The 26,585-nt window shown below is 43.6% G+C and overlaps 2 protein-coding genes and 1 non-coding gene across 3 annotated transcripts in view; 2 read left to right on the top strand and 1 right to left on the bottom strand.

Moving 5' to 3' along the window:
* Nucleotides 1-26,585, bottom strand: part of LOC134752000 (zinc finger protein 596-like) — a 228,805-nt gene that overhangs the window by 68,293 nt on the left and 133,927 nt on the right. The window lies entirely within an intron of this gene.
* Nucleotides 1-26,585, top strand: part of LOC134752523 (leucine-rich repeat serine/threonine-protein kinase 1) — a 104,894-nt gene that overhangs the window by 52,788 nt on the left and 25,521 nt on the right. Inside the window, exons 32-42 of the mRNA XM_063688217.1 lie at nucleotides 12,594-12,716; nucleotides 13,712-13,884; nucleotides 14,580-14,709; nucleotides 15,889-16,103; nucleotides 17,406-17,584; nucleotides 19,447-19,576; nucleotides 20,495-20,594; nucleotides 21,469-21,584; nucleotides 22,317-22,398; nucleotides 24,190-24,359; nucleotides 25,042-25,236. Coding sequence (XP_063544287.1) covers nucleotides 12,594-12,716; nucleotides 13,712-13,884; nucleotides 14,580-14,709; nucleotides 15,889-16,103; nucleotides 17,406-17,584; nucleotides 19,447-19,576; nucleotides 20,495-20,594; nucleotides 21,469-21,584; nucleotides 22,317-22,398; nucleotides 24,190-24,359; nucleotides 25,042-25,236 — 1,613 coding nt within the window. The remainder of the gene's footprint in view (nucleotides 1-12,593; nucleotides 12,717-13,711; nucleotides 13,885-14,579; nucleotides 14,710-15,888; nucleotides 16,104-17,405; nucleotides 17,585-19,446; nucleotides 19,577-20,494; nucleotides 20,595-21,468; nucleotides 21,585-22,316; nucleotides 22,399-24,189; nucleotides 24,360-25,041; nucleotides 25,237-26,585) is intronic.
* Trnad-auc (transfer RNA aspartic acid (anticodon AUC)) lies at nucleotides 16,658-16,730 on the top strand. Its single transcript has one exon. It is a non-coding gene; the product is annotated as a tRNA-Asp (tRNA).

Below are 26,585 nucleotides of genomic sequence, written 5' to 3'. Positions count from 1 at the left end.
CTATTGAGCGGAGCACTGATATTCTGCCGGAACCCAGATCACGTTACAGTTAGGTAAATATGACGGTGATAAGTATACGGTACTGTAAAAAGTGTGTAGTTGAGTGGTGTTAGAAAGTTCTGAAATAAAATACATAAATAAAACAGAAAATAAGCATAAACATAGAAATAAAAATAGTAGTGGCCATAAAATAAGAGTGAGAAAGCGCGAAAGGTTCGGTACAAGATCTCATAGCAATACCGATTAGATCCTGAAATCAGCAACCAAAAAGCCGTATGGTATCCCTGTTTTTTGTTTTTCAAGCAGTATCTTTTTAAACTGGTGTTTAAAAGTTTGTAGTAGTAGTAGTAGTAAATCACTTTATTGTACAAAACAAAAATTGATAACATGAAATTCATATAAATTTAGGTACAAAGGCGAGCTTATCCCTATAAGGGATTTCTTCCAGCTAACCTTAGAGTAAATGAGTGGAAAATTCGAATTAGATAGATAGACAAACTTACAGAACGTACAATAATATTTAAGAAGGAAAACTACAATATTAACGTCTACGAATAACTAAAATACATCAATTGCATTATGCAATAAAATAAATATGTACTAGCATACATAAATATATAGTACTAAATAAATATTAAATAAATATATATATATATATAATATATAAATAATATATATATATATTAGCACTCAACCAAATCACAGTTCGTGGGAAAGCCAAAGCTTTTTCAGATTAACTTTGAGTGATGCTACAGACCGGGACCGTTTGAGCGACAGGGGCAACTCGTTCCACAACTTCACCGCGCGCACTGTGAATGAATTTGCGTACGTTCGAGACTTATTCGAAGGGATAGCAAGCGTAAGATTAGCACTAGAACGTAAGCGGTGATCACTTCCTTCAGCCAGATAGTTAAATCTCTCGGTTAGGTAAGATGGGGAACAGGGGTTGAAGAGTATGTTGAAAAGCAACGACAGAACATGCACATCCCTGCGCTGGCGGATCGGTAACCACCCGAGCTGCTTACGAAAATTAGAAATGTGGTCGTATTTACGGAGGCCATACACATACCTGATACAGACATTTTGTAAGCGCTCAAGTTTATTCAGCAATTCCTCATTAAGATCCAAGAACGCAATGTCACCATAGTCTAGTAGAGGGAGCAAGAGAGAGCGGGCAAGAGTCAATTTGGTACGAAGAGGGAGGAAATTCTGAAGTCGTCGAAGAGAGTGTAGGGAACCAAAAATTTTTTTACTCACCTCAGCCACGTGGGGTTCCCAGGAAAGCGTCTGGTCCATGATGACACCCAAATTTCGGACAGTAGAGGAAAAGGGGATTTTAGTCCCATCAAAAAAAATGTCAGGTATCACCATGTCTGAGAGCTTAGCTACATAGTAAGGGCCACCAATGACAATTGCCTGCGACTTCTGGGCATTAATCTTCAAACCGAATTTGCACGCCCAATCCCGTATGGACTCTAAATCAGAATTGATTTGAGTAATCATTGAAGCAAGATCATCTATATTAGCCGCTGCATAAATCTGTAGGTCGTCCGCGTAAAGATGGTATGATGACGTAAGTGCTTTCGTGATACCATTAATGAAAATAGAAAAAAGAAGTGGCGAAAGTACTCCTCCTTGCGGGACGCCAGCGGAAAGCTCACACCAGTCGGACAGCTTGTCGTCGACTCTGACACGCTGGCGTCTGCCAGTAAGGTAGCTACGAAACCAGGATAAAGTGGTTTGGGATATGTTAAGACTGCTGAGTGTGCCCAGAAGGATGTCAAAGTCCACTGTGTTAAAGGCACTACTGAAGTCGAGAAGAACAAGGACAGTTAGCATTTTGCACTCTATATTAAGAGGCCGTAGTCGATTTTGGAGCAAAAATGTAAAATTGATAGATTTAGTCGTTGAAATTATACACGTTTTGTTACGTAATATCTAAATAACAAGTATTGATTTCTATTAGCACGTCTTCTCATCTTGCCTTTTAATAATGAGGTCGCGAGCGTGCGTCAAAGGTAATGCATGAAGAGAAGGGGCAGTTTTTAAAAATTCATCAAAAAATCATGGTGGTAAATTATACAAATTGATGTATAAGAATAGTTTCAGCAAATGTTGTAGATTGTTTAAGTATCAAAATTACGTTGAAATTAAGTCGATTTTCAGAGATATTGTCACTTGTTTTGAAGTAATTTCTGGAAAAAATTGATTTCGTCTAACTTTCATTTACACTACTTCAAAGTCATAATAATAAAAATGTAGTCTGATAAACGTCAAGTACACGATATGTGTAATATAAAATTACCATGTTTAGCCGTCCAAACTTTACGAAATTTACAAATAAGAGCGACAAAATCAGTGCTTTACGCGCGTTTACCTAAACGTCCATCAGAAAAGCAAACATTACTAATTTAGTGAGTCTGTTTTTAAAAAACTGATCTGATAAAAGGTAAGATAAGAAGACGTGCTAATAGAAACCAGTACTTGTTATTTCAATTAGGTAACAAAAGGTGTAAAATTTCACGGACTAAATCTATCAATTTTACATTTTTGCGACTAAAATCGACACCGGCCTCTTAAACCGGATGTCGTCGGTGACTTTAACTAAAGCGGTGACTGTGCTGTGCCCGGGGCGGAATCCAGATTGGAATGAGTTAAATAACAAATTTCTATTAAGATAGGATAGGAGACGGCGATTAACATAATGTTCAATAATTTTTGATAGTACAGGAAGAATGGAAATAGGACGATATTGGGAGAAAGAAGCAGGAATGGAGGTTTTCGGTAGAGGGGTGACATGGGCACACTTCCAGGAAGCCGGAAACGTGCCCGTGGATAGGGAAAAATTTATAATGTTGGAAATGATAGGAGAGATGAAATCCGCCGCGAGCATGAGCATATCTACACTGAGGTTATCGTCACCGACGGCTTTCGACTTGATAGTTTTGAGGATTGCTTGTGTCTCTTGTGCAGAAATACAGCCGAGCTCAAAAAATTCTAAATTGGAGTTAGATGTAGTAGTCGCAAGAAGCGATAAGGTGGAACTTTTAACTGACGGATCAAGTGATACCGGCGAAATACTGAAAAATTGATTAATACCGTTTACATCGAGAAAACTAGAGCAACTTGATTGAGATTTGCCCAAGCCAAGGGATTTTAAAAACTTCCATAACTTCGCAGGGGGACAGTCTTCAATTGAGCTGTGAATGTATCGACGCTTTGACTCCCTACAGACTTTGTTGCAGCGGTTACGCAGTGACAGATACTTCTGGCGATTATCATCAGAGGGATTCAATCGAAATTTTACGCGGGCTCGATCTCGCTTGGCCATCAGTAGTTTAATATCCGGCGTAAGCCAAGGCGCAGGAAAGTGTTTAACGCGCATAGGTTTCAACGGCGCATATTTGTCAAAAGTCGCAAGCAACATATCATTAAAAGCCCTCACCCTCATGTCTATATCTGCAAGATGATCTAACCCTTGCCAATCTGCACTAGATAAGTCAGCATAAAAGGCTTGCAAATCCAAGTCCCGCAGGTTTCGCCGCATTATAATTTTGTGCTTTCGTTTTGGAGGACGGATTTTAAAAGCAGCGTATATTAAATCATGGTTGGAGAAGCCAGCAGCATTAAACTGACCATGAAAGGAAACTAAGTCTGGAGAAGAGGTAATAATGAGGTCTAGTAAAGAGGGAGGGCCGTTATGCGGGAAATGTGTAGCTGTGAGAGGTAAAACGCTTAGGTTTAAGGACGAAGCAAGAGAATAAAGTTTAGAGGAGCGGAGATCATTTTTAAGGAGGCAGGTGTTAAAATCGCCCATGAGAATACTATGGTCAAACTGAGGGGTTATATCAGCTAATGTATCATACAGAGCATCGAAATAATTTATGTTGGAAGAAGGGCTGTAAACAACGCCTAGAAGAATTTTGGAATGATGTAAGGTGACTTCTACAAAAAGATGCTCGGCAGAGTTCGAATAGACTGATGGTGACTGTGCGACTATCCTACAAGCAAGGTTACTTCTAATATAAATGGCGACACCACCACCGCGGACGGCTCCCGATCCACCCCCACTAGTGCCGGTCCGGTCGTTCCGTATCAAACAAAACCCTGGCAATGGATAATACGTAGAAGGTAGAGAAGGTTTCAGCCACGACTCTGAAATGAGAATAGCGTGAATATTATTGTTGGACTCGAAGGCCGAGAGTAGTTCATGGTAGTGTGCCGGCACACTTTGCGCATTGATGTGAACAACATTAAAGTTTTTGCCTGAAGAGTTAAATGTGTGTTGCAGACGTTCACCCAAATCAGGCACGTCTGACGCATCACTCAAAGAATCATAAAGGCTAGAAGAAGAGAGAGAGAAAAACTCGCTGTCTAAACTATTATTTAAAACGTTTGACATTGTATATACAATGTGGTTGAGTACTATTTATAAGAATATATATATATCGTATAAGTATAATATGAAATAAATATATAAAAAACCTAGTAAGTACTATTAACAGTAACTTATTTAGTAGTATACCGCCTCATTTGCTCGCCAGCAGCTACCTATTATAAATTATATAAATAAAAAACAGAAATGAAACAGGAACAAGCACAAGCACAGCAATAAAAATAATTAAGCAGAAACTAAAATATACAGAAAAATACACCTCATCGAAGCACGAACAAAACGGTGGAAACGTCAACTGTCAAAGTGACAGCACAAGGTAGGCTAACAAATCGTGTTTATTTATAATGAAGCTAAGTGTTTTAAATGTACCGCTGCAAAAAACTAAAGTGATTTTGTAATATACCGCTACAAATATAAGGGGAACCTTTGGTTATGTGACGTCATAGCAAAATTAGACAAATCAAAAGTAACACGTTGATTGCCACCGACACAGAAACAACGAACACTAACAAAGCATGTTTTCAACGCTTGCCGACACCGCGGCCCGCAGCAGACCTCGCTTGGCGTGATGGTCTCGGTGCAACCGCCGCCGATGATGCCTTCACTCCCGCCACTTCTGCCGACTCTGACCGCACTCCTCCAACGGCTTCAGTAGCACAAGCCGGGGCCGGTAACGCCTCCAACTCCGCCAGCGTAACAACCTTGCGGCGCACCCCGTCGTGGCACTGCACTACTATGCGCCCATCACTCGTCCAACTGCCCTTGACGCCATACCGCTTGCGGGCCTCCAGAAATACTGCATGCCGGGTGCTAGTGAGAAACTCAGACAGAGTTCTACCTGAGCCTTTCAGCAACTTCTTAGCGGCCCAGACTGCATCTCTAATCCTGTGACAGCTGAACTTAAGAAGGATAGGCCGGGGCTTTGATGGCGTCAAATTGCTTCCCAGCCGATAGCAACCCATGAGAGTTACTCCCTCCACCTTTAAGGTCTGTTGGAGAATGTCCACCGCTACAGCTGAAGTGTCTTCGCCTTGCGCCTCAGGTACACCATGAAGGAGAAGAATACCGGCTCGGGAACGAGACTCCATGTCCTCAAGGGTTCTCGACACGAATTCCATTTGATTTTGGAGACTCGACACAGCTTTGCAAACAAAATCTTTAAATGCACTGTACTCGCCTGGCAGCGCTTCTGTCCCCTGGGTGGCCACAGAACTCTCAAAAGAGGCCATCCGCGACTCGAACATGGCCTTCATGCCGTCAATGCTCTTTTGAAGCTTCGCCAAGTGATCCATTTTGTCTTTTACAGGTGTTTTCACTAACGTTGACCTTTGAACTTTAGTGCTAATGACAGTGAGATGTTGATAGTGTGAATAAAAAGTGATGATAACTGCTGTGGGTGCATTGTATTGTATTGTATTGTAGTTCGGGCGATTTTCCGCAACTCGACGACTGGCGCCTATTTTGCGTGACATGGGGGTGGGCTAGTCCTGCCAGCCCAGCTCCTCGAGGAAACCTATCAAACCTTTGATGTTGAGTAGGACCTCGGGGAGGTCTCTCGGGGATCCGAGATGTTTTGCCCTGTATGGGGCCACTCCGCTGCACTCCAGCACCACGTGAGAGGCTGTTTCTTCTGTCTCCATGCATCCTCTGCATAGGGGACTGTCTGTGACACCTGTTATAAAAAGATGTTTGTTAAATAGTCCATGACCTGTTATGACACTGGTCACCATGCTCAGTCGGGTCTTTCCTAATTGAAGGAGCACCCTTGTGAGCTTTCCGCTGATGCCAGGCATGGCTTGTTTGGCCTGTCTGCATCCAGTCTGGTTTAGCCAATGTTCTGTGTGTAGTTTCCCTGTACGTGCCAGCAGCATTGAGCGTACCTTGCTAAACGGTATCGGGAGGATCGGTTCTGGGCCAATCGCTCCCGCACTCGATCCTTGCCTGGCAAGCTCGTCCGCAGCATCGTTACCCCGGGATCCGCTGTGTCCTTTGATCCATTGTAGGGTGATCTTATTGTTATGACATACCTCCATTAGTCGTTCGTGGCATTCGTGTATAAGTTTGGATGTGACTATATGGCTTTTTAGAGCCATCAAGACTGCTCTACTGTCGGAGAGTATGCGGATGGAGGATCCTACTACCTTCCTTGCAGTGATGGCAGCCGCCGCGTTTATGATGCCCATGCACTCAGCCTGGAATACCGAGTTATGGGCTCCTAGCGGAGTGGTAATTGACATGTTCAGGTCTTCTGAGAAGGTTCCAGAGCCCGATCCGCTGTCTGTTTTGGACCCATCAGTGAAGATTCTGAGCTCCCGAGGATTGAGTCCTTCGTAATTGTCGTCCTCGTATAACTGTATTTTGTACCTTTTGTCGAAGATAGCTTGTTTATGAATCCGATCCGTGCCCGAATTGAGCACTGGAAATTCGTCATATACCTTAGCCAGGCAAGTTGTGTGAAGAGCTCCTATGATGTTGGACCATATATTAAGGGCTCGCAGCCTTACCGCTGAGAGACTGGCCTCTTGTTGTATGTGTAGGTGCAGCGGTGGAAGGCTTAACATGACCTCCATGGCTGCAGTCGGTGTGGACCTCGTACAGCCAGTGGTGGCCGCGCATGCGAGCCTTTGGAGTCTTTGTAGCTTGTCTCGTACGTTGCCTAGGTTTGTTCTTGGCCACCAAACCAGAGCACCGTAACAGAGTAAGGGGCGGATTATTGTCTTATAGAGCCAGAGAGTAATTTTTGGGTTGAGTCCCCACCTCTTACCAATCATCCTTCTGCATTGCCAGAAGACAACTCCCGCCTTGTCTATACGTTTGTTGATGTGATTGTTCCAGTTGAGTTTACTGTCGAGAGTTAGCCCTAAGTACTTAACTTCATCGGTCAGCTGTAGCTCGGTTTGGAAAAGTGTTGGTCTGGTAAAGTTGCCAAGCGCTCTTTTATTGGTGAACATTACCATTTCTGTTTTGGTGGGGTTGACTGATAGGTCGAATTCTCTACACCAGCGTTCTACAATCCGAAGAGCAGCCTGGGTGAGATCGCAGACTGTACTGGCAAATTTACCTGATATTAATATTGCCAGATCATCAGCGTAGCCTATTGTGTAGAAGTGTTCCTCGTTCAGTTTGGTTATAAGGTTGTTGACTACTAGGTTCCACAGCAGAGGTGACAGGACTCCCCCTTGAGGGCATCCTCGCACCGCCGCCACGGCCTGCGGTTCACCTGCATACCTTATAGTTCTTTTGTTTAGCATGTTCATAATCCACTTTGTTAGTCCGGGTTCCGCGCCGTGGCTATCCAAGGCATTCCCTATGCTGGTAAAGTGGGTCTTGTCGAAAGCGCCCTCGATGTCAATGAAGGTGCCAAGGCACAGTTCTTTGGCATGGATGGCTCTTTCAATGCGGCTGACGACCATGTGTAGTGCCGATTCTGTGGATTTACCTGAGCTGTACGCGTGCTGGTTGTTGTGCATCGGTGTGTTCTTTAGCGTTCGATCCCTCAAATCCCTGTCGCACAGTTTTTCCAGTGTTTTCAGCAGGAATGATGTGAGACTGATGGGCCTGAAGGATTTAGCCGCCGTGTAGTCATTCTTACCTGGTTTTGGTATGAATATCACGTTCACATCCCTCCATCTCCTGGGCACGTACCCCCAGGCTAGGCATGCTGCCATGATGTTGGTCAGGGTTTCCTGGATGAGCTCTAGACCCCACTGTAGGAGAGCAGGGAAGATCCCATCCGGACCAGCTGCCTTGAAGGGATGGAAACTGTTTATAGCCCACCTGAGTTTCTCAGCGGTGACGACTCTGTGCGCCATTTGCCAGTTGTTGTCTGCTGTACTGTATACCTCATCCTGCTGATCTTCATCGGCGAGACTTACGCATCCTGGAAAGTGAGTTTCCAGGAGAAGGCGTTGGGTCTCTGCAGGGGAAGATGTGTACGTGCCATCGGGTCTCCGGAGTGAGCCCAATTGTGATGTGGTCTTGTACGCTAATGTTTTCCTTACACGGTTGGCGTGGTCTAGTGTTTCGATGCTGCTGCAGAAGTTCCTCCATGATAAGGATCTCCAGTACCGCAGTCTTTTTTTGTAATTGGCCTTGGCTTCATAGTAGTTGTCCCAGTCTACCTCGGCCGTTGTGTTCATGGCCCTGTTGAAGAGTCTCCTGGTTTTCCGTCGGAGTCTCTCCAGTTCTGGACCCCACCACTTGTGTCCCGTTATGGCAGTCCTTGCCGGTGGTTTTAAGGGACACGCCTTGTGGTAGCTGTCTACGAGGGCATCGGTTAAGATGTTTACCTGCTGTTCTATTTCAGTCGGTTCCCGGAAGTCGTCCCTCGGAGGAAGCAGGTCGAGGCTTTCACCTAGGACATTCCTGAAGGTGGCTCGGTCCGTTTTCCTGGGATTCCTTCGGGCGGTTGGTGTGTCACAAGATGCTAGTAGATTGAAGCGAATCCATCTATGGTCTGAGCAAGAGGCCTCCTGGGAGACGTGCCATCCCATGACTAGTTCACTGACCACCTCCGAAGCCAGAGTCAGGTCAATAATCGTCCTGCATCGTTTGTTTACGAATGTTGGTTCGGCACCTACATTTAAAATGTTTAGATTAGTAGTCACAAGATATTCAACAAGTGTCTTACCTCTGTTGTTACTGGTCTCCATTCCCCACAGCGGGTGGTGTGCGTTGGAGTCGGCCCCGATGATTAATGCGAGGCCCACTCTCTCGCAGTGGCTGACCAGTCGTTGTAGTTCGGCGGGCGGCGGCTCGTCCTCTCCGGGCATGTACGCCGAGGCGAGGACTAGGTCGCGACAGCCTGTTGGCAGTGGAACTTGTAGTTTAATCGCACACAGGTCTCTGGAACAGAACTCAGTGAGCGGTTGTGCAATGATATTGTTAGTGGTTAGGATACAAGCCCTAGGGACGGCGTGTACCGTGGAGTAATAGAGCTTACCTTTCGTGTCGGAGAGCCCGCGTATGTGACCGTTGCCCACCCATGGTTCTTGTAGGAGGGCAACGGCTGTTGGCAAACCTACCAGGCAGCGTCTCAGTTGGGCCGTAGCGGCCACGCTGTGCTGGAGGTTTGCTTGTAGGACACTAGCCGGTGTCCATGTTGTCGGTGGTGGGGTCTCCGTCTTGCATCTCCCCTCCCTCCTTCAACATGTCGGCCAGCCCCGTCTCTATCCAAGCCGACAGGTACTCACCGTCGGATGATGTCCCGGCTGGTTCATCACCAGTGCCAAGGAGTTTATCCTCCGAGGGTTCGGCTGTCGTTGGCTTGGGCATCGATGGGGGGGCAACTTCCTCTCCGGAGGCAGATTTACTCTGACCGGGGGTGCCCGGGGCCTGTCGACTAGGGACCTGTGCTCCCGTTACCCTTAGGGTGGAGTCCTGCAGGGTGGGAGGCTGGTCCAGGTATTTGCCTCCGGGACCCCTGAACCTGAGGTAGACATTACCCACTCCACAGTTCAGGGATCTCCCCCTCTCCATAAAGGCGGGGACGAGGTCTTCGGGGATTGTGAAGGCGACAAACCACCCCTGGTCTTGCCGCAGTATCTCAATGATGGACCAAGTGCCGACCTTGGCCCATTCATTCTGGTACTTCAGTCCGTCAGCTGCCTGACGGACGTCTTCCCAGGACGAGTTGTTTATGTTGGGTATAAGGAGCCCGCACTTAACTCTCCTTGCCATCTCCGACTGGCGAACTGCCGTTAGGGAGATGTCTGGCAAGGTTAGGGACTGGATGCATCGCTGAGACCAGGCGGCCGAGTATTCGTCCTCTGCGAAGACCCTCAGCTGCCCCTCAGCGAAAACCGGTTTACCCTTGAATTTAGGTGGCCGGGCTCCCACGATGTTCTTTCTCGCCTCCACCACGATTGCTTGGTGCAACCCGCGGAGAATGGCGTGGGATGTTTCAGCGGAGATCTTACCCGACTTTGCGTCCGTGATGACGATCGTCAGGTCAGATGCCGCTGCTTGTGCGTACGACGCTTTCGGTTGGCTGGGGCTCACTAGTCGCTGCTTTTTGTTATCTCCTTGCGGGGAGAAGGACTCTTCTCGCGTCCTTTTAGCAGCGGCTCGTGCGAACTTGCCTGGCCGTCGTTTGGGTGGAACTGCAGGCGGAACAGCAGGGCTACTGGCCGACCTTCCTGCCTTAGGGGGTAGGATGGAACCTTTCCCCTTCGGCGGAGGCTTGCCAGCAGCATCCTGCTTGTTCGGCGCCGGTTCGGGTGCCGGCTTCTGAGAAGCCCGTGCTCCCTCCTCGGTTGCAGGGTTGTGTGTCTGTGTGTGTGTGTGTGTCTGTGTGGTGCCCAGCTGCTGATCTCGTGCTAGCCGAGCCGCGCGCCTCTGGTTCTTATTTTTCTTCTTCTTCTTAGCCACCCCACCTTGACGTTGAACAGGGGGGGGTGGGTTGGAAGAGGAAGAATTCCCGGCTCTGGCTAGGTGAGGCTTCCCACTAGTGGGTCGCTTCTTGGGCCTGCGGTCCACTACCTGCCAGTCCAGGAATGTGTTTGGGCCAGTCTGCTCCCCAGATGAACTAGGTTGCTGACCAGCCGGGTGGTTTGCTTGACGCACTGTCTCTGGGACAGCTTGTCTCGCATGTGTGGCTTCACCATTAGCGATGAACGCTGCTGGATCAGCTTGGGGGTTTTCGTTCGACCTGTTATCCATAGTTCGTACGTTTATCTTCATCCTCATCGGCTCCCACCCTACAAGGGCCCACAACATTGGGAACGCTTACCGGCACATATAAAAGGTGCTTTCAGTCGTTAGGACACCGACTCGGGTATAGAAGTGAGAAGTTGGCTAGTTGCGCGACATCGGAAATTTGTGAAGGTGGGACGTAGGGTCGCCCAGGTCAGACGCCCTCCGCCCGAATCACCTAAACGAATCTCCTCAGCATGGCCTTTCACCACCACATCAGCAGCCGAAACTACCTCTGCGGCCCTCCCACTTCTTGCCGTGAGCCCACCTACGGTACCTCACTAGACCATTTCCCGGACTGTGGCTAGTAGCCCGGGCCACCGTTTCGCCCGAAATTCGGGCCGAAGCAGACGTGTTGCCACGCGGGTTGGCAATGGCTCAATCGCCAGGATCCCGTCATCCTTGCTTACGGCGCTCAACTGTGCAGGTCCTAGCACAGGTGGGTTGTGTGTAGGTTGTCAGCAGTAACCCACTCCTGCTGACAACACCAGTGTGGATGTTAGCCGTGACTAGAAAGAGGCACGAATGCCAGTCGCTAGTGACGTTGCCCAGGGTGGACCAGAGGAGACAGACGGACCTTTGGGCGGGCCGAAGCCCACCCAAACTTCCCCCTGTCTCCCGCTCGGGGAGGTCATCACACCACACCACCCCTGCTGTGGGTGCAAACAAGGTGCGATATATCACATGTAAGCGATTTTTACATTAATACAATGTAAATTACTAATTTTTCTATTTTAAATTATATCTGTACAATTTTGACGTGTTGTTTGTTTGACTACCCACACTTAACATTTTCACATTTTTTGTTTGCTTATTTTTGAGCCGTCTTACAGGTGGAGGGATATCATTCCAGCATTTGGTCGCGAGATACCGGAAACAACCGGTAAATGCAATCGTTCTATGAGGGTACATTTCTAAGAGACAACGCCGAGTTGACCTAGTGTCATGACGGTTGTGAAATTTTGAAATGTCAATCTTGGAAAAGAGATATTCCGGAGATTTATTGTTTAAGACGCCAAAGAGGAGACATGCAAGATGTAGGTGTCGCCGAGAAGACATATTCAGCATGGACGATTTGTTCAAATACGGGGTGATATGGCTTCTAGGGGGTATAGAGTAACAAAATCTATAACACGCATTTTGTACTCTTTGTATTAAGCGACGAGTTTTATGTTGCAGGCGTGGTCCATAAAGTATATCACCATAATTCAACTTTGAAAGAATCAGCGATTCACATAAAATCATGCGGACGTTCTCACTCAAAAGGTTGCGGATCTGGTATAAGACCTTTAAGCGAAAGAAACATGACCTCACCAGTTCACCTACGTGTTTCTCAAACCTCAACTTTTTATATGTTTTCCGAGCACAGCTCGGTCTCCCAGATATTTAAGAACTATATGGGACATATTTTTGAGTAAGTTGTCTACATCCATATTTTAACACTTGACTGTACTATTATCTAACAGTAGTATTATATAATTGTAGTTTGATTGATGTGTTGCAGGCGTTTTGGTGCACTATGATGACGCAGCATTAAAACAGCTGTACTTCCTCCGGCCGCAGTGGCTCTGCGACGTTCTGGCCCACGTGGTCACAGTTAGAGAAATTAATCCATTTGCTAATAACGGTAAGATTTTTAATAACAAAACAGTTAGAACATCAAACATCAAACATTTATTCAGCAAATAGGCCACAGGGGCACTTTTACATGTCAATTTTTACAAACAATAAAATTAACCCAAAATTACAAAAAATAATTACGTAAATATAAATGTTACACAAGAAAAAAAAACTATACAAATAACAGAAGTACTAAAATTAATTTAAAAGTGGAAAAATTACTGCCCTGGACCCATATAGTGGGAAGATTTGCTTACTATTTATGAGGTCTTAGTGGCTCAGTTGGCAGAGCGCTGGAGTATCGATCCAGAGGCCGTGAGTTCAAGTCTCACCCAGGGCAGTAATTTATTCTAAGCTTAATAGCATCGATCGCAGACATTTCTGCTTGTTAAAAATTAATTTAGTACTAAAATTGTTTAGAGATGTAAAAGTCTCTAGGTGTCAGAGATTAAATGTATATAATAATAAAAAAGATCATCAAATTATCCAGAGACGTAAAGGGTCTCCAAGACTTGAATTGTTATATAATTAATAAAAAGACAAGATATTAAATCAGACAAACAGACAAGAACCGAATGAAGTGCCTCACGTTAATGCCACTCAAAAGTAAAGTTACATAGGTAAAATGAAGCCCGTGTAAACTTAAACAGACCGATTTTGACAGCACACGCAGTGCCAGTGTTATTTATACGTCATAAGTTCATAGAAGTTTGACGTTTAAAATAACACCTGCACTGCATGTGCTGTCAAAATCTCTGCAGACTTCTTGGTTTGACTCATAACGTTATTTTGTTCGTGTGTTAATAGCGTAACTCTCAAAACCTGTATCTTTCATATGGTCAGTGCTAGATAAATGGAATGTTGGTTTTAATGTTCTACCAATCTCAACGCAAACACGAAATCGCTTGGATTAAAATCGATGAGCTTCTGTTCAAATTTTGTTATTTAGTGTTTTTATTTGACTGTCATATATGGCACATTACAATTTATTTAATTCCCCAGGTATAATGAAGATCGAGGACCTCGCGCACGTGTTCAAGGCGTCCCCCCTCCTGGCGCGGGGGGACGAGGCCTCCTCGCTGGGGGTCAGCCTGCTCAACAAGTTCGAGCTGGCTCTCTGCTGGGACAGCAGGACGCTGCTGGTGCCTCCTCTCCTGCCCGCCACCGAGCCCGCCGTGAGTCCCTCTCGTACCCCACACGGGTCACTAGATCAGTGTTTATAGGTAGACTTTGACCACGCTAAGTCGGTAGTCATTTTAGCAGGGACAAAACATACTACAAATTGCCATCAGTGGTTGGGACTTCCTTTTAGGTGAATGAACCTGTATCAGGATGCCCCGCTCCTCTATAAATATAACAGTCTTTTTATTTAATTTAGGAAATATTGTAGGTATACACGAGTTACTTATTTTTATTTATAAACTACTTTAACTTATAGTTTAGGTATTTATGGTATTAATTAATGTTCTAACTTAATTAAATACTGTGCTTGTGATGAAAGACATATGTATGTATGTATGAATGTGTGTGTGTGTGTAAGCGCGCGTGTGTGTGTGTGTGTGCGAGTACTTATTTTGTTTGACGTCGACTCAACGTCCATCGCTCACAAGTTTTCGACAGCAGAGTAAATATCTTAAGTTCTACTTCCCTTTAGTCAATATTTATTAATTTTCGGGTGCCCTTTAACTTTAGAATTTCTATAAATATTAGACTGAGAAATGCGGATCAATTTATGACGTGAAAACTCCTACTACTTTGTATATTAAACACTAATTAGTTTAAAATTATTTTGTTATTGACATACCATGTAACGCTCATGTTACTTTATGGCAAATAAACTGAAATGAAATGAAATTGTTGTATCTCCCAGACACCGCAGCTGCCCCTGAAGACGCGCGTGTGGGCGGGCTCGGGCTCCGGCGCGGGCTCGGGCTCCGGCGCCGGCGCCGCCACCCCGCGCCGCGCCGCGCCCGCCAGGGCCGACTCGCCCTCGTTAATACGTAGGTGTTATCCTAATCTTTTCCTTGTAAACAGATGTACCTGACCTGGGAAATAATGCCAACTTTCACTGTTGAACGGGGAGCACTACCCTGCGCTTTGTTTTTTGGTCACTTCGATAGATAACAAGACATGAAAATGCATTCGCTCCAATAATCAGAAAGTTTAAAACGGCTGCCTATACACGGTAGCTATAAAAATAAATGCATTCCCGTTGCCAGGGAGGTTTTGGGATTATACTGAGCAACTTTCACTATGGGACTAAAAAATCGTGAAAATTTTTTTGGCTGTTTCATACATTTTGGCTAGTCCATTTTCTATGGGAGGGTAAATTTTTTTTCGCGATTTCGTGGTTGGTCCCATAGTGAAAGTTGCTCAGTATAATCCCAAAACCTCCCTGGCATCGGGAATGCACTTATTTTTTAGCCACCCTGTATGTTTTAACACAAAATACCTTGGAAATAAAATATTTTATAAGACTACCTTAGAAATAAGTAGATAAAAAATGTTGCTACGCCCTAGTAGGGTCCATGATTGTACTCACTTTATTTTAAGAACATCTGTAATACCATGGTTGCAACGAATAAATGAAATGAAATGAAATGAAATGTTAGTCAACTTTATAACATTGTTTTATGGTTTTCATGATCAATAACGGATTACAATTAATAAAATATTAGATTCACTCACTTCACTTCTATATTTATGCTTGTTTGTCAATTCTGTCATTGTCATTGAATTTAATGTCATGTAGCCACCACTGGCGCTAGTTATGCACGCTTAATGTCGCGCCACGATATGGTCCGTCCGGACCGGCACATGTTCGGTCGGTTGATCCGTGTAACTTAATGTTATGTACTTATGTTATGTTCTTATGTCGTCATATTGTATCTCTTTTTGTATTAGTTTGTGTAAACGATGTGTAATTTTATTTTTCGCCATATTTTATGTCTCTTTCTTTTATGTTGCTTTCTTTTTGTCTGTTACCTTCCGTGATTCTCACCTGATGGTCTCATCGGAAGATCAGCGCTGGAAGTCGCCAGCAGCATGCTGAGATGGGGCCATTTCGTGACACTTTATTTTCATGTTCTTTTAATGTATGTCTATTGTCTGTGTGTGTGTTTACGAATAAAGTATTCTATTCTATTCTATTCTAAATGAAAATGAAATGAAACCAAAAGTTTATAACTATGTGGTTATCCGATGGTATTGTATTGGTACAGAGGAGAGTCCCGGCAGCATCAGCATCGAGGGCCGCTCGACAGGCCGAGCGCTGCGGAGGGTGTTGCTCCTGTCGTACATCCCGTGCGGGCTGTGGGCGCGGCTGTGCGCGCGCGTGCTGGCCGACCCGGCGGCGGCGGCGGCGGCGCAGCACCTCTACAGACTGCCCGCGGATGTGAGTCGTGCCTCATGCCATGCCGCAGATAGATATAACTCCGTAATAAATGGATAATGCAATATGAATGACATTTAACCAAAGTTTTTGTTTATTATCATAATTTATTTTGCAATTTCCTAGTTCAATAATGTATTATTTGTAAATGGTTCAGTACCTAGTATTAAGATTGTTGCAGTGCCCTAACGGGGTATCATGTACCTACTTCAAAATGTTTTGTACCATCATCTGTAATGAACATGATCGCAATAAAGATATATGAAAAAATACAGTCTAAGGAAAAAACGTGCCTCGACAATCAATAACATTTGATTCTCGATCAGATGGCGTAACTAGCTTTGGCGTACTCTCGTATAGAGGGCGTTGACGGTTTCGTTTGTTATTTAACAATTTTAACGCATATCAGTGAAAGAACATGGGTCAAAATCATATAAAAATAATTAATGGAAATTAAAAAATCATTTGGCCGTTTAAGAAGTGTAACACTCTTACGGTAGATGTCGCTAGGGTCCCCTAGACCCATATAGTGGGAAGATTTGCTGACTATGGATGAGGTCTTGGTGGCTCAGTTGGCAGAGCGCTGGAGTATCGATCCAGAGGCCGTGAGTTCAAGTCTCACCCAAGGCAGTAATTTTTCCACTTTTAAATTTATTCTAAGCTTAATAGCATCGATCGCAGACGTTTCTGCTTGTTAAAAATTAATTTAAAAAAATCATTTGTCCTTATTTAAATACACTTCATCGTATTTTTTATAAATCTTCATTTTTAGTTTTAAAGTGTGTCGATAGATGGCAGTGAATTTACTGTGGTTACAAAATTTACTATGACAGTACCGCTCTATCCTATTATATCCTCTTTGGTCATGCTGTAGCCATGGCGACCACTGTAGAATTGTAGTGTGGGACGTTCATTAAGACAACCTATTGGTTATGTATATGTATTTATTCTGGATAATGTTCCTAAGTGCTTGCGTTTATATAATTCTAGGCTACGTAAGAGTGTGCGTGGCTTGGCGCACACTATAGAATCATGACAGCGTGTGAATTCAATCAGTTGGGCAACATATTTTAACAAATGTTGTTCCTGGCAACATTACCATGTCCATTAGCGTCGTGAACATTTTGTTTTTCCGCACATTGACAAATTCTATTTTATCTGTACATATAATGCGCAAGATGCATGCAATATTTACATTCATAAACCTCATGCTGCAATATTAAAATCCGTTGTTATTTAAAAACCAAAATAGTCCACCTCTCTATCTCTAGTAATGCTTCTCAAAACCTTAAAATTATCTTTTAGATGGAGGTGGATGCGACAACCACAAAAGCCTTAGAGCCGAACTGGGCGTGGAAACTTTGGCGCTCGGGGCTCCAGCTATCTTGGGGATCTCTTATCGCTCTGGAGGTGCAAGAGCGAGAGGCAAGACACGACCCGCTGCTAGGAGACAATCCTGAAGGAGACAGTGGACGGGACTTGAGGTTAGTATTTCCACACAGACGAATAGGAGCGAGGAATTATATATAAAAAAAAACATGTATTTGGTCTTAAAAACCCATATAAAATCATAGCACATTACAAAAATATAAAATAATACCGGCCAAGTGCGAGTCGGACTCGCGTTCCAAGGGTTCCGTACATTACACAATTTAAACAATGTATTTTTTATGTGAAATGTCTTTAAAAAACCGGTAGGGGTCGGATCAAAAACTAAGTAATTAAGTCCGACTCACGCTTGACTGCACATTTCTAATAGGTTTTCCGGTAATCTATAGGTAAAGATCTATTTTGTGTATTTTTTTCAAAATTTTTGACCCAGTAGTTTCGGAGATAAGGGAGGGGGGATGGTCATTTTTTTGCATATTTTCTTGAATAACTTCTAAACTATTTATCTTAAAATTATATAAAAAATATATTTGAGATTCCCACAATGAGCTCTTTCATTTGATATATAACACGATATAGTTTGACAAACTTTATTTTTTAATTTACTCATTTACCCCCCAAAAGTGGCCCCCGTGTTTAAAATTAATATGTTTACGTTACATGTCCATCTTTGCGTCACAAACATACATATGTGTACCAAATTTCAACTTAATTGGTCCAGTAGTTTCGGAGAAAATAGGCTGTGACAGACGGACGGACAGACAGACAGACAGACAGACGCACGAGTGATCCTATAAGGAGTATAAGGGTTCCGTTTTTTCCTTTTGAGATACGGAACCCTAAAAATTAAAAAAAATTAAAATAACATTAATAAAAATTAAAGATTAAAGATTAAAATTGATTTAACCGAGTGGGACCCACGGAACACCATAGATGGTGCTGGCCGGGGTGCAGGCAGGCCAAAAAGGAGATGGCGGGACGACTTGGACGCATTTTATCCGGATTGGCGGGACACTACAAACGACAGGGTCGAGTGGAGGAAACGAGGGGAGGCCTTTGCCCAGCAGTGGGACACTAAATTAGGCTAGTAAAAAAAATAAAAATAAAGATTAAAATTATACAACATTAACCCTACAAACATGCTTTTCATATATGTACATTAATCAATTACTTATTTACTAAATAAATTACGCATTTATTATTATATTGCGCTTGGAATCTTTAGCGCTCTGCCCCCCCCCCCCCTGGCCTGGCTTTAGGGTCTCTTAGACGGCGAGGCTGTTTCGGAATAGTAAATTGTTTTACAAGAAGGCAAAGTTGTTGTTTAACCGCTCGTGCTTATATTGATACCCGAGCAAGCGAAAGATTCCAAAATTGAACCACGAACGTAGCGGTTGGTTCGAAAACTGGAATCTTGAGCGTTGCGAGGGGTTTATTTCGACTGGTATTTCTAACCAAAAATACATGAAGGAAGTTACATTGACAGTGGCGCTAGGTGAGTAAACTAGGAACTATATTTTTTTTTAACGACAGGCTTGACGTCTAGGAATGTAAAGGACTTCCGGTTCGAACGCCATCTTGATAGTAGCCTCGTGATTAATTCCTTTGTTTTTTGCTCATTAATATTGTTTAAAGTGTAATATCGATAGCTTTATTATACAATAATCTAATGTGGTAGTGTGCAGTGAATGGAGAATTAATCTCAAAGCGTGTTTAACCACCATTTTGGAGTCAACGGCCGATAGTCCACGTGCTTCTCGTAAAATCCAGCTATCGGTTTTACGAGACAACTACAACAACCACCGAACAGCGTCGTGCTCTAAGAGCATTTATTTTGTTCCTACCCTTTTACGTGACATTGGCTACGGGCAACACCGCCCTCAAGTCCATCAAGAAAAGAAAGATAGGAATGTAAAGTTTAATCTAAACCCAATACTAATGAACACTCTTCACGCAGGTTCAGAGTGAAACAAGAAGGTGCCTGGTGTTCTCTGGAGGTGGCGCGGTCTCCGAGCATAGAGATCACGTTGCCGGCGCGAGTCTGTGTGGCGCGACGCACTGATGGTCTTCCACTGGCTGGATACCAGGTAACTTCTGTTTCACATCTTCAAACATCAAACATTTATTCAGCAATTAGGCCACAGGGGCACTTTTACATGTCAATTTATACAAACATAAAAATTAACCAAAAAAACAGAAAAAGGTATTTGGTACAGAACGATCCAGCCTGAACTTATAAATACACCATGGATAGATTGCTCGCTTAGTCGGCAAGAAATTGTAACAGCTCTAAGAGTACGTTCAGGGCACATTCCACTTAACAAGTTTGGATTCATGATGCGTAAAGTTACCTCTCCATTATGTTCAGAGTGCGATATGATTGAGGACGTGTACCACATATTGGTGGAATGTGTGCGGAACGAATCCTTTAGGAGCCAACTGAAAATATAATTTTAATATTTTTAACAATGTTGGTGGGTGCAATAGTGCCCTGGCTTCTCCATTGTCGGACGAGGCCAGAGCACTGTTTAAGCTAGTAAATATAGGCCTTAGTAATCGTAAGTGAGTGTGATTGTATGATGACTATATGGAGCGACATAATCGCTAAGCGATAAAGCTCTTTAATAAAGATAAAAAAAAAAAAAAAATGAAAAAAAAAAAAAAAACAATTACAAATATGGAATCAATAAAATATTAGATACTTTGTTAGAGTTGTATTCGGTCTAGATGTCAAATTACACAAAATAATAATAATAATAAATATACAAACAACAGACAAGTACTAAAATTGTTTAGAGATGTAAAAGTCTCTAGGTGTCAGAGATAAAATATATATAATAAAAAAACGATCATCAAATTATCCTTAGAGGTGTAAAGGGTCTCCTTATTCTTCCTCGCGTTATCCCGGCATTATTGCCACGGCTCATGAGAACCTAGCTAGGGTCCGCTTGACAACTAATCCCACGTAATCCTAAGGAGTTTTATCAGCCTGTTTTTGTTTTTAGAGCATCAGTCTGGAACCTAATTTGGAGGCGCTGGCGCGGTTGCTGGCCGTGCTTTCCGACCACGTTGATCTTCTGTTAGAAGACTGGTATCCCTCGCTTGGTGAGTTTGCTAAACATCGCGATTACTTAGGACAAAAATGTTATATTAAATTATACACAATACATATCTCAAGACACTTAAGTCATAGTCATAGTCAGTTTTTCTACAAAACTAACTTTATTTGATTGGTAATAATCATTTATAAACTACTGATCTAAGATCAGATCGAATTAAAAATGAGTATATAAGGGGAAGTTTGACATTAGCACCGGTAACGGACAAGATGAGAAGTAGTAGGTTAGCGTGTTATGGGCATGTGATGAGGAGGGATGAATACCATATAGGCAAAAGAATGTTAGGGATGAATGTTGATGGACGGAGAGCGAATTGTAGACCCAAAAAACGATGGATGGATTGTGTGAAAGAGGATATGAGAAAGAAGGGAGTGAGTGCTGAGGTGGTGAAAGATAGAGGAGAATGGAAGAGAAAAACATGTTGTGCCGACCTCACATAACGTGGGATAAGGGCAGGAAGAAGAAGACGAAGTTAAACTTCTGATATAAGTCGAATTTAAACTGTTGTGAGACATACTAACATTAACTAATTTCACGGTTTAGACTCACTTGTTTTAGTCACTCGCGCGACATGTTTCGGAGAGCCTAGGTCTCCTTTCTCAAGCACTAATAGTGCGAGCAGCGTTCACGACGACCGTGTATTGCGTACTGCCGCGCGCCGAGAAAGCCGATTGGGGGAGGTCTTGCGATATCGTTGTAGGCGGGAGGCGGGCATAGTGGTGTGTTCGGGTTTGAAGTGAGTCTAAACCGTGAAATTATTTAATGTCGATATAAGTGTTTAAACTTTTCAAGATTACATATTTTTCCTGTACGACCTACTAAGTTTCCTACCTAGTAAGTTTCGTAAGTATTTTGTGTAGGTACTCGTTTCGTTCACACGTCAGAAGGGCGATGCCTTATAACGCGCGTAGTGCCTTGTGCACAATGCCTTGCGGCCCATGAGGACGAAGCTGAGCGACCCGAACATCTAGCGCAGGTAACTATTATACAAAATCCAACTTTAATCATCATCATTCGCTTGCCCTTGTCCCATTCACTTGGGGTACTTAAATATTATCGTCGACATGTATCGGTGTTCGCTTCACTCAGGAAAGCTAAATAACGTGGGCTCTTTTGTTCAATCTACTATTTAATTTTTGGTTTGACGACCGGTCTGGCCTAGTGGGTAGTGACCCTGCCTGTGAAGCCGATGGTCCTGGGTTCGAATCCCGTTAAGGGCATTTATTTAATCATCTGTAACAACAATGTACCATGGTTGGCAATAAACATTTCTGATTTATGATGATTTGTGTGATGAGCACAGATATTTGTTCCTGAGTCATGGGTATTTTCTATGTATTTAAGTATCTACATATATTATATTATATATATCGTTGTCTGAGTACCCACAACACAAGCCTCCTTGGGCTTACCGTGGGACTTAGTCAATCTGTGTAAGAATGTCCTATAATATTTATTTATTTATTTGCCACTTGTTAGTGTCATAGCGATTTCAGTTCCTATTGACTAACAAAATGGCTCATAATGAACATATGTAAAGATAACTACGAATGCAAGTAGAATCAAGCATGGAAACACGGCAAAAGATACGATCAAATTATGATTTGATTGGTCAACACTTCGACAGGCGCTACAACGAGTGGGGCTCCGAGAGGAGCGGCGCGAGGGCGGCGGGGCGGGGGCGGGGGCGGGGGCGGGCGCGGGGGCGGGGGCGGGCGCGGGGGCGGGGAGGGTGTCGCAGGACTCGCGGGCCTCTGATCAGGACAGCGGCGTCGGCGCAGATTCCGCAGGTAACTGTGACAACTCCGTTTCCAATTTCAGAGCAAAGTATTAACCTCGTAAGGCCCAATGTGCATTACAATGTACACTCTGTTTCAATCTAATTTGAACCTTACACTAACTGAATTAAGTAGCATTTTTTTTGTTTCATTGTTTTCTAAAACAAACGAGTCACCCTCTTCTATACAATCAAGGTTAAAATTAAAAATAGGGAAACTTTGTATGGTGGGTCTTAAGAGGTTAAATCAATCAAACCATAGAGTTTTCGATTGTAAATAACTATTAAAGTGTAAGAAAAAATGTATCTCGAGTGTATCTGAAATTGATAGAATAATTATTTATGGCGTTGTGCTGTGTGTTGTTGGTAACTGCTTAATGTACCGCCAGTCCGCCATCTATATACCGTCGGGCAAAGATAGATATGACTCCGTAATAGATGGATACAATCTAAGGAAAAAACGTGCCTCGAAAATCACGAAAATTTGATTCTCGATCAGATGGCGCCACTACCTTTGGCCTACTTTCGTATAGAGGGCGTTGACGGTTTCGTTTGTTATTTAACAATTTCAACGCATATCAGTGAAACAACATGGGTCAAAATCATAAAAATAATTAATGCAAATAAAAGAAATCATTTATCCATATTGAAATACATTTTATCGTATTTTTATAAATTTTCATTTTTAGCTTTAAAGTGTGTCGATAGATGGCAGTGAATTTACAGTGGTTACAAAATTTACTATGACAGTACCGCTCTATCCTATTATATCCACTCAAGGGAAAATTACATAAGTTGTGGCTTTCTGATGACTTGTGTTGTACTTAGTTGAGTACTAAGATTATTTATTTAGTTGTGATAATATATATATATATGTATATATATGTATTTATGGGTATATATTTGTGTTTATATGGATATGTATTGTATATATATGTTTATTTTATATTCTAGATTACAGGTTTTAATTATTTACGTTTGTAATAATTGAACCATAATTTACTTTCTGTTCATAGTGTTCGTTTGTCTATCTTGATCTGTTTATTGTTTCATTCTCAATTGCTCAAAGGTTGACTGGAAGAGATCCCTTATAGGGATAAGTCCGCCTTTGTACATTGTATATATTTATGTTCTTTTATTGTGTTTGTAATCTGTCTTATGTACAATAAAGTGTTTACATACATACATACATATCCTCTTTGCCGTCGGGTGACAAGCAAAAGTCACTAAGTACCACCACAAGTTTAAAGCCACAGTGAACCGTATTATTATCCGAATAAGGTTGATTTTTGTTTATTATTATTTTTCAGTAATTAGTGAGTTTTGCTTGTAAAGATACATCATCTGCCAAATTCTTATACAGTTACCGAATCTTTGCTCTGACCATGGAGTAACTTATACTAGCGCGGTACTGTCATAGTAAATTTTGTAACCACAGTAAATTCACTGCCATCTGTCGACACACTTTAAAACTAAAAATGATGATTTATAAAAATACGATAGAATGTATTTAAATATGGATAAATGATTTTTTTTATTTGCATTAATTATTTTTATGATTTTGACCCATGTTCTTTCACTGATATGCGTTAAAATTGTTAAATAACAAACGAAACCGTCAACGCCATCTATACGACAGTAGGCCAAAGCTAGTAGCGCCCTCTGAACGAGAATCAAATTTTCTTGATTTTCGAGGCACGTTTTTTCCTTAGACTGTATCCATCTATTACGGAGTTATGTCTATCATTGCTCTAACTTATTTGTTTATTACATTATTGTGATCTAAAATTGTCTTTCACGACAGCGTCATCTCGCATCGGTTCAGTAGAGGGCACGCTCAGCGCCCGCGAAGAAATTAATTCCGAGGTCCACGGCTGGACCGTGGAGCAGTGCCTCCTGGCGGCGTGCACTGCACATAGCCTCGTGTGCCCCACGCACGGGGGCATACCGCTGCAGCGAGTAGCGCCCGACGCGGTAAGAGACGTGTGTGACAGAGACAACTCAACACGGTTACTGTGGAGCACTGCCTCTTGGCGGCGTGCACTGCACATAGCCTCGTGTGCCCCACGCACGGGGGCATACCGTTGCAGCGAGTTGCGCCCGACGCGGTAAGATACGTGTGTGACAGAGACAACTCAACACGGTTACTGTGGAGCACTGCCTCCTGGCGGCGCGCACTGCACATAGCCTCATGTGCCCCACTTCCGGGGGCATACCTTTACGAGTTGCTCCTGATGCGGTAACTTTCTCAATTTTTTATAATTTTGCTACAAAATGAAATCATTTAGATATAAATGTTTATCCAGGTAAGATCGAGATGTTTGATCTGCATTTAGATCCTATACTTCATTTCTGGAAAAGTTCATAATTTAATTAAATTCGATTGAATTAGCGCAAAGGAGAAGCTTTTCAACTTATACTCTTAATTGTTAAGCCGCTCTAAAAGATTTCCTCTGCGCAATAACTGGTATTATAGGATTTATAGGGAGCATGCGTAAATTAGTTGCATTTTGCATTTGAAGGGGGAATATATCTTAGACTTTATACATCCAATCCAAGAACGAGTAACGTATTTTCTTACTGTACCTCCCATATCGCAGTTACATAGTTGTCCACGCTTTGACAGTCCGTTTGATACTTTTTACTTTCTCATCAGCTACTCCTGGACGTGGAGGAGGAGCAGCGCGCGCGCTGGGAGCACATAGTGCTGGAATCGGTTGCTGGTCGCGGAGCCTTCGGCACCGTGATGGCGGCCACGTGGAGGCCTCCGGGACAACAGCCGAGGAAGGTCGCGGTCAAAGCGCTGCAGCCCGTCCCACCGCCGAGAGCGCAACACCATCATGCTTACAAGGTAAGAATAGAATAGAATAAATTTATTCAAAAATATTGCTTGAAACATGCAGAACCAACTTATTAATAAGCGTCACTGAAAAGGTCTCCACTCGGCTTAATGTCAAGAATCCACCTAAGGATCTCGACGCTGGTCTTCCGTGGAGACCCTTCCGAGAGAGCGCAACCACACGCTAAAGTACAAAATTTATATAAAAAGTAAATTTAATAAGCCTATTGTAATGTTGTCACACGCGTCGGGACGAGTGTGGCAGCATGTAAGATCTCCCTCGGTCCAGACGGGACCTCGGGTTATGTCTCGACAGCTCAGGGATGAGAGGACAGAGGGGTGAGTAAAGAAACACTGATTTATATCTCTACAATCTACGGGCTTTTATGCCGGTTTATTTATAATAAGATCAAACGGGTATGCTAGAGCCTACGCTACTGCGCACGGGACGGGATCCCTTATTCGGGATGTTAATGACGGGCGCGAATCCCTAATCTATCCGCGACAACCATACGGGGTTGTGCTGACCCTCGGGACGGTCGGCAGGGCCAGGCTTACGGTGTACGGAACGGGATCGGGGTTGTCCCGAAGGGATAGAGTGCTAACGCGTAACCACACACTGCGCTACCATTCCTTCGGGCGGAGTGACGGGATCTCGGGGCAAGGACAGTGTGCTGGGCGTCTACCACGCTCCCGGCACTACTGTCCCCAAGGGTAAGGTATAGAATCCTCTAGCAAGGTACCCGGGCTGACGCGTGAACCACACACCGCTCAACGTACCGAGGAAGAGGGGGAGGGAGTCTCTAGGGAGCTGACGCGTGAACCACACACCGCTCAGCTAGAGTGCAGTGCCCCTAGCAGCCGATCCGCGACTGCGAAGAACACTGCCCGATCGCTGCGAGTGCGCGGGGTTATATACGGTTCGGCGCGCGGGGTGCGGGGTGCGGGGTGCGGGGTGCGGGGTGCGGGGTGCGGGGTGCGGGGCGCGGTCGGCGGTGGGGCGCGGCGCTCGGACAGGCGGCCGGTTCTGCGTGGCTGTGTTGTGGTGCCGCCTTGTATGTGTGCGTGCTGTGGCGCGTCATCACACTATATTATCCTATTCAAAACTACAATAACAATACAATAATTTAAATTAGGGTAAATAAACAGTAATTAATGTATAACACAAGGTGAAATAAATTATATGGGAGGCGTTCATTCAAGTAGAAATGGCACGTGAGTATAATTTTTGTAAATTTAAAATATGTTTTTTAAAATTAACTTTAAATGAACCAATTGATTTTGAGTTCCTTTTAGGAGGAGGTATATTGTTCCAGAATCGTCATTGCATACATTTTATACAATAAATAACAGTAGACCCT

Source organism: Cydia strobilella, chromosome 24 (genome assembly GCF_947568885.1).
Source record: "Cydia strobilella chromosome 24, ilCydStro3.1, whole genome shotgun sequence".
In the NCBI taxonomy this organism is placed as follows: Eukaryota; Metazoa; Arthropoda; class Insecta; order Lepidoptera; family Tortricidae; genus Cydia; species Cydia strobilella.
Note: the sequence above shows the minus strand (reverse complement) of the source record. Positions and strands in the feature narration are given on the sequence as shown.